This window comes from Taeniopygia guttata, chromosome 8, assembly GCF_048771995.1.
Source record: "Taeniopygia guttata chromosome 8, bTaeGut7.mat, whole genome shotgun sequence".
In the NCBI taxonomy this organism is placed as follows: domain Eukaryota; kingdom Metazoa; phylum Chordata; class Aves; order Passeriformes; family Estrildidae; genus Taeniopygia; species Taeniopygia guttata.
Genome location: NC_133033.1, coordinates 28859533 through 28866911, shown reverse-complemented (window position 1 = coordinate 28866911; position 7379 = coordinate 28859533). Strand labels below are relative to the sequence as shown.

The following is a 7379-nucleotide window of genomic DNA, read 5'->3' as shown; positions in this document are numbered from 1 at the left end:
GTGTGCCAAGGCTGCCCGGCGCCAGCCCACGTTCATTAACCCCAACCACGTTAATTAACCCTAAGCAGGCTCCGTGCACAGAGCGCTCAGGTGACCCTGCCTGCGGGAATGTGCCGCTGGATCAGGCGGGAATGTGTTGGTGGATCAGGCGGTCACTGTGCCCGCGGGAGCATCTCCCGGGATTTAAAGCAGTGTGGGAGTGGGAATCAGAGCCCGTGCGGGGGGATGTCCCCATGTGAGACCACGGAGGCACAGCCCATGTGTCACAGGCAGTTTGCTGAGTGATGAAAGAGCAATTACCTGCTCAGCTGGACGTGGAGTTGCTCCTGTTTGATTTTCCAAGGAAAATGATTCCAACCTTTCATTTTTGCACAGCCTTCCTTTTGGTGGGAATCGCCGGAGATATAAAAAAAAAAAATTGATTTTTTTTTTACAAGTTTTGTGCTGCTTTGCTGGATTCTCTCCTGCAAGTGGTTAACGGTTCATCTGAAGTCAGAGGAAGGTCTCTGAAGCAATCTTGCAATTTACAGCTTTTCCTTTACCAAGTAAGAAACAGTCAGGAAATTAAACAGGAAATTGTGTCTGGAAGGAACAAAAGTTGTGTTGTCAGAACCTGCTTATGAAAGATTTAGTTTATTTTAACCAGTAAGGAGCCAAGATCAATAGTCAGAAGAGGAAGGAGTTTGTGTGAATTAAATCACATGTGGGGAAAAAAAAAAAAAAAGAAAAAAGGCAACACTTGGGGAAACAAAAAGCCTTTGTAAAGAGCAGATAGGGATGAATGGGAGAGAAGGTTTTGCCACTGCAGCAAACAAATGCTGCAAAGTGCTGAAAGGCAGAGGCCCAGGGTGTACCCCAGGATCAGCTGTCTCTCCAGAAGTCATCCTAAAATGCCCAAATCTCTGGGGGATACTCTACAGCCAGCCTGTTGGAATGCTGGGGTGCCGTGGACGAGCACTGCCCCATCACCGGGCAGGTAAAACAGCACCACCTCCTCCTTCCCGCTGCTTCAAAGGTGTCCCTTGGGTGCCCTCCTCCAGCTTTCCCTACCCGGGGTGCCAAGCACCACAGCCCAGATTTTATTCCTGGTCAGCAGAGTGATGTTCCCTGCCCAGGGCATGCAGGGTGAGCTCAAATTCAGCCCCAGGATTTCTTGGGAACTGCGCTACTCGTCTCCTCCTGGGGTTTTCCATGAGAAATTTGGCCAAGAGCAAGCAAAAAAAAAAAAAAAAGCAAACCCTGCTACAAACATGCAGCAGTTTTTGAGAATTTCATACAAATGTTTGCTCTCTGGTAACCCCAGTACCACTGGGTTTTGGGTTAATTAGGGGCTCTAGCTAGGAGATTGGGTAATCTGTCATTTTTTTGACTCTTAAATTGCTCATCAGTGATTGGGAAACAAGCTTAGCAAGCATTGGTGTGTGGGTATGGCAGAGGTGGGGACATCAAGACCCTGCCTGGCTGATCCAGGCTCTTCTCAGGGGTGCTCATACCTGGTGGAGACTGACTCAAAGGGGCTTTTCCTCCAGGATCCCAGCACTGTAAAGCTTCCCCTGAGATGATGTGTCCTTGGTGAGAGCTCTGTGGCTGTGCTTGGTCTAAGCTGTGCTTACTCCTAACGGGATCACAGTGTGTGGGAGCCCCATGGGCTGAGCCAGTGTGGCTTCAGAGCCTTCTCCAGTGGCTGGGGAGGCTGCAGGAATTCTGTCCCTGGAATGGAGACAGGCTCAGCCATGGCCCGTTGCAGCACTGAGGCCAAGAGCTCTGGCTGGCAGTACTCAGCAATGGGTTAATGAATGTTTACCAGCTCTTCCAGCAGCCACACCAGCAGGTGTTTGAATTTCCAGTGCTTCATAGATGGATGCTCTGGTCCTGGCCATGCCCAGCAGGCACTTTGTGGCCAAGGCTGTGCTGTTGGGATGGGCAAATGCCCCGAGGCTCCCGGACCCGGTTCAAACAGAGCGGGTGGGACCTGCACTGCTCCCGCCCCTCTGGGAATTTCACAAGGGCAGGGAGTATCATGTGTTGAAGAAGGCACGAAGTCACAGGGTGAAAAATCAGGGAAAGAACAGACGCAAAGACTTTCCAGAGGTCTCCGCTGCTGGCTGACTGCAGGCACGCCATGGCAGGGCTCTGTAAGGGCCGGTCACGGGGCTGGAGCGGCTCTGTGCAAGGCAGCAGCTGTGACCTGCTGTGTCGGAATCTGTGGGTATTGGTGATTCTGAGATTGTAGAAAGTCTCTGTTTTTCTGCCCCGCTGCCAAAGAAGAAGCCATAATTCGTCTGTGCTGGTTTCAAGGTTGTTTATTCTGTTTATCTCTAACATGTTCTGCTGCCCTGCCGCAGCTCTGTCCTGCAGGGCAGCGTGTGGGGCTCTGCCCTCAGTGGGATGGTACAAACATTAAATACCACAAACTACCTGTGCTGGATTTACAATAACGTGCCAATATCTGTCACCTACGTTGAACAGTGTGTCCCCAGCCTAAACCAACAGAAAAATGCCAACACTACAGTGAAACATGGAGGGCATGAAGAAGGAGGAAAAGGACAAGACACACCCAATTCCTCCATCTTGTTCCCTCTGAACCCCTAATCTAGAAATCTAAAATTTTACTTTTGCACCCCTGTCACACTTAATTATTACTCTTATCAAACACTCAAAGCTTGTAACTCATCCTGTAAGATTGAAAACTCTTTTCCATGGACAGAGATCACAGACAGTGTCTGTGGGGGCTCTGTCCAGGGGGGTTTCTGACCCTCTGCCAGGGTCCCAGACCTGCCAGGGCAGCCAGAGGGAAGCCCTGGATTCCCACACTGCTGCTGTGGGACGGCCGTGATTCACAGCCTGCCTGCGGGCTGGGCTGCCCTTCCTCCCTCAGCCTCCTTTGCAGCGCGGATCGCTCCTGACTCACCGCCGCACTCGCCGGGCCGGGCCGGGCCCTCCCCCCGCGCCTCTCTCCGCGGCCCCGCCGCTGCTTTTGGCAGCAGTGAGGCTTTCCTGCTGCGGAGGGGCGCGTTGGGGTCGTGTTACCGCAGGATCGCCTCGTGTTTCCTTAACAACCGGTGCGTTCTTCCACCGCTCCGCTGCCAGGGGGGCTCCTCGCTTCTGTCCCACACGCTACCGGGCCTGTGCTCCCTGAGCGCCCCCCGGGAGCAGCGCTCCCTGCTCGGGCCCCGCTCCCACGATGCATGTGAATGTTCACTGACACATCCCGAGCGCGCCGGCGAGCTCAGGTGAAACCGGGCCCCGCTGCCCCTCACGGAGCCCTGAGGGCGACGGAAAATGGCGGCCGGAAGTCCGGAACTACAACTCCCGGCAGCCTCCGCGCGGCTATGCCCTCTGCGGGCCTCAGCGCTCGGCAGGCGGTAGAGAAGCCTGAATCAAAATAGAAAAGAAAATTAAGAGATGCCATGTGGGCGCGCCGGTGCTTGAAATGCCGCTGGAAACGGAGGCAGCGGCGCTCCTCAGGTGCCTCGCGGCCGGAGGTTCGGCCGCCAGCCGCCGTTTATCGCGATGGCGATTTCCCTTTAACGGCTTGTTTGCCGCATACGCCTCACACAGCGGGGTCCTTGGAGGGGCGCGCTGCCCAATCGGCGGGGCGGGGAGGCGGGGCTAAGCCGCGAGGCGCTGAGCCCATTGGCTGGCGGCGCGGAGCGGGTGACGCGCATCCTTCCAGCTCAGCGCGCGGGGCGGGGCCCGCGGGCAGTAACGGCCGCGCGCGGGGCGGGGCGCGCGCAGGCACGGCCGGTGCCCTCCGCGCCGCCCGGGGCCCCCCGCGCCGCCGCCCGCAGGAGGATGCGCCGCCCCGGCCCGGCCGCGCCAGCCACACCGGGGACACCATGAGGGAGCCTCCCCGCCGGCCCCTGCCGCTGGGCTCCTGCCTCCTGCTCTGCGCCCTGCTCTGGTGAGTGCCGGCCTCCCCTCAGCCCCGCCGCCGGCGGCAGCGCAGAGCCGCGCTCGGGAGGTGCGGCTGAACGCAGCTGTGGGGACGGTGCGGTGAGCCCCCAGCCCGGACGGGTGGCGCAGGAGCGGGCCCGGTGCGCTCTGAGTGCTCCCAGCGGGGGAAGCCCCGCGGCCTCCCCGGGCAGCGGGAAGGCGAGGCGCTTCCTGCGGGGCTGCCCGGGATGTGCTCACCCGGGAAGGTGACAGCAGCGGCAGGAGTCACCGGCGGTGTTTGTCACCAAGCTTTGAAGTGTGTTGTTGTGTCTCTGTGCTTTTACCCGAGGCATCCTTGCGTTTCCAGTTTCAGGCTGAGCTCTTGCGTTATCCTCTGGAAGATCACGGTGCCTTGTTCTTGAAACCCTTTCTCTGAGTCTCTCAGGAGTATTGTTAAGTCAAACTAAATGAACCCTCTGATTTTTGCACTGATTATGCCTTTGACAGTGTTTTTTATAGTGATTACCTGAACTGTACTTTGTTCCAACATCCCGTTTACTTTCTTCTCAAACTTCCTTTAAGAAATTACATTTACCAGAATATAAATATTAGTATAATGTATTTCTCTATGGTAAGTTCCAACCTTCTTAAACTTTGCCCCTCTTTGAACTTGGTGAGTCACTGTGTGAGAGCTGATAGCCAGCTTGAACAGCAAACTGCAGATATTGCAAATGGAACAGCCACACTTTGGTGTATATACCACAGCACAGTTCCCATAGATTGTTCAGGTAGTCTGCTTAAAAAAAGAAATCATTCTGAGCTTCTGGCTTGTCTCACAGTTGGGTGAAGAGTGGGAGTCCAGGCACCTCTATTTTACACAATCAGTTGCAAATCTGCTGTTCATGCTTGTGTTTGGACAGTACTGAAGCAGCTTTGGTTCGTGTCACCACATTTTGAGGTTTGGAGACAAAAGCACATCTAAAAAGTGATTAAAAACTCGGTTGCTGTGTTTACACTTAGCAAAATTTAAACCAAAAAAAAAACCTCTTGGCCACGGGGGTTTGATCAAGTGAGCTGTGAGCCTCATGAACTGTCTCCAGGAAACTTTGCTTTGCTTTTGCTCCTTGGACAGTGAAGTTCTGGCAGCAGGTTTTAGTTGTATAGCTAAGATTCCTATTAAGAAAACAGTTTTTGTTTCTTGTTTAGAGTGCCTTGAGGGCTGACAATCTGTTCCTGCCTCCAGGTAATTTGTTAGTGGAAGGGGTTTTTAGCTTAATGATCAATAGGTGGTCAGGTTGATTTTTTTGTCACTGTGTTCTTAGTCTGCTGTTTCACCAGGACTTGATTTTGTGGAAAAGTTCAGGTTTTTTTCGGGATAATTCCATATTAATGAAGGAATGTTCAGCTGTCTTGTTAGAGTAATGTATTTGTTCTTTAAATCCCTGACAACTTCTATGTTTTTCTTTGGTAGGAGCAAAATGGAGCTGCTCTTTATTACCCTTCAAAAGGGATTGCTCTTTCAGGCAGTGTCTTAACTGATCTCGGAGCTTGCATTGGAGTGCCCCAATGCAAAACTCTAAAAAAAGAGTTTAAAAAAGCAACCTGCTCACTGGCTGCTATTGGTTAGGAGCCAGTGGATGAATTTAAATGTTGAGGGATGCAACTCCAGTTTCCTAGTCTGCTGTGCAAATATGAATTCACATTAGAGAGTTTGAAACCTTTTCCGCAGGATGGCACTGGGACCTGCATAAATTTCAGTAGTCACGTCAGAGTTGTAATTAGGAAGTCTTGAAGTCTGTTGTTCACGCATAGTTGGTGCACTGTAGAAGCTGATAAGTTGTTATTTATTTAACTTTTTACTGTAAAGAAAATCAGTACCTTTGTTCACTTTAGCAGTTAAGACATTTCAAATAGCAAATGGAAGGATTTGTGTGATAAATGTTGGCTTTTTAAATTTAGTTGTTTTGAGATGTAATTTTCAAAGGGCTTTGTGCTAGTAGGAGAGAAATTTTTCCTCACAGGTGTAACTGGTGGTCAACAGATGATCAAATGGAGCCCCAAAAGTCAGGGAAAAACCCATGAGATAAAACAGCTACTCAGAGAACACTTGGGGCTGTTTGGACTTTTGGACTTCTTTTTTTTTTTTTTTTTTTTTTAACCAGGGCTTTTGTTTTCTTTCCGAGTAGCTGTTGCTTCTTTCTTTGAAACTAAGCTTAAAGTAGGAAATTTCAAAATCTCTCACGATGCATTTTCAAGCTCACCTGAAAAAGTTGGTTCAGTGGGGAAGTAGCAAAGATCAGCTGAGGGGAAAAATAATTGATTTGACACTTGAAGTGGAAGATGTCATCCTGGGCATTGAAAATGTGTCAGTGTTTTAGGAGATGCACAAATAAGCAGAAGAGTGAGTAGGGGTTTGTTAGCCAGTGCGTTTTCAGTAAAGGGGATGTGGTGCTCTTTGGGTCAGTTACCAGTACCTGGGGCTTCCTGAAGCTGGGCCAGCCACAGCTCTGACAGCCCTGAGCCAACAGCATTGCTCCAAGTTTCAAAAGAGCAGGATGGCTTTGGGGAAATAGTTGTGCTGGAGGTGTGGCTCAGGAATGTAGTGCTCCAAAAATAATAGGCATCTGTGCAGTTTGGGGCTTCCACTGTGCTCTTGTCCTGAATTCAGAGCCTCCTTAGTGCTCCAGTTAATCCCTTTGTGTGCATGATCATAATATAAAAAATACATTTAAAACTGGCAGTGCTTTGTAGTTTGCCACCATTCAGAGCTGAGTAAGTGGAGTAGGTTTAGAAGCTTGTAGGGTACCAGGACTATCTGAAGTGAGACCAGCTGTGATGGCTCTTTGAAGAGTGACCTGCATAAATTATTCTGACATCAGCTTTTGCCTGCCGTAAGCTGTACTTAATAAGTGTTAACCGGGAGTTTCATAAAGAAATTGTGCATCCAGTAATTTGTCTTTCTACCCCAGAAAGTTCACTGCCATATCCTGACCTACTTAGCTTTTATTAACTCTGCTACTTGGCTTTACAGCTGTGAGTGAAAGGAGGATGAGGGTCAGTGCATGTACACTTCAGGATCCTTCAGTTGTTACTCTCTGAATATCCTGCATCAGGAAATGCCTTGTGTCAAAGTGATTTAGCAGCAAGATGTGCTGGTTTTGGTGGCAAACCCCATGGCCTAGGAGCTCTGACTGAAATCCACCATCAGAATGTACCCTGGAAATTGTAGAGGCCGGATTGGGTCAGTGGCACATCCAGGAATGAAGCCTGCATTACCAAGTACAGTGGAAAGGGATACTGGTTTTTATTCATGCCTATTAATGTGTGGATTCATGTGGATTTTAGTGAGAGAAGATATTTGCAGTTTGGGTTTGCATTTCCTGCCTGGTTTGGAAGGTGTGCTTGTGGAAGCTGTAACCGTGAGGAGCTCTGAAAGCCCCAGTGCTGGACTGGCACTGTGGTGACACCAGTGGGTCCATTGGTGCTGCTGCTGCACAGGTGAG

At 50.8% G+C, this 7379-nt stretch overlaps 1 protein-coding gene and 1 long non-coding RNA gene across 3 annotated transcripts in view; one reads left to right on the top strand and one right to left on the bottom strand.

Annotated features, from left to right (window-relative positions):
* Positions 1-437: 437 nt before the first annotated feature.
* Positions 438-4334, bottom strand: LOC140684632 (uncharacterized). Its single transcript, XR_012057186.1, has 2 exons — positions 4221-4334; positions 438-3375 (listed from the first exon to the last, which is right to left on the bottom strand). It is a non-coding gene; the product is annotated as an uncharacterized lncRNA (long non-coding RNA).
* Positions 3441-7379, top strand: part of SUCO (SUN domain containing ossification factor) — a 38068-nt gene continuing 34129 nt past the window's right edge. Inside the window, exon 1 of one of the 2 annotated variants that reach the window (XM_030279715.4) lies at positions 3441-3904. In XM_030279715.4, coding sequence (XP_030135575.4) covers positions 3840-3904 — 65 coding nt within the window. In that variant the 5' untranslated portion in view covers positions 3441-3839. The remainder of the gene's footprint in view (positions 3905-7379) is intronic. The other variant, XM_030279717.4, reaches the window with a different exon arrangement.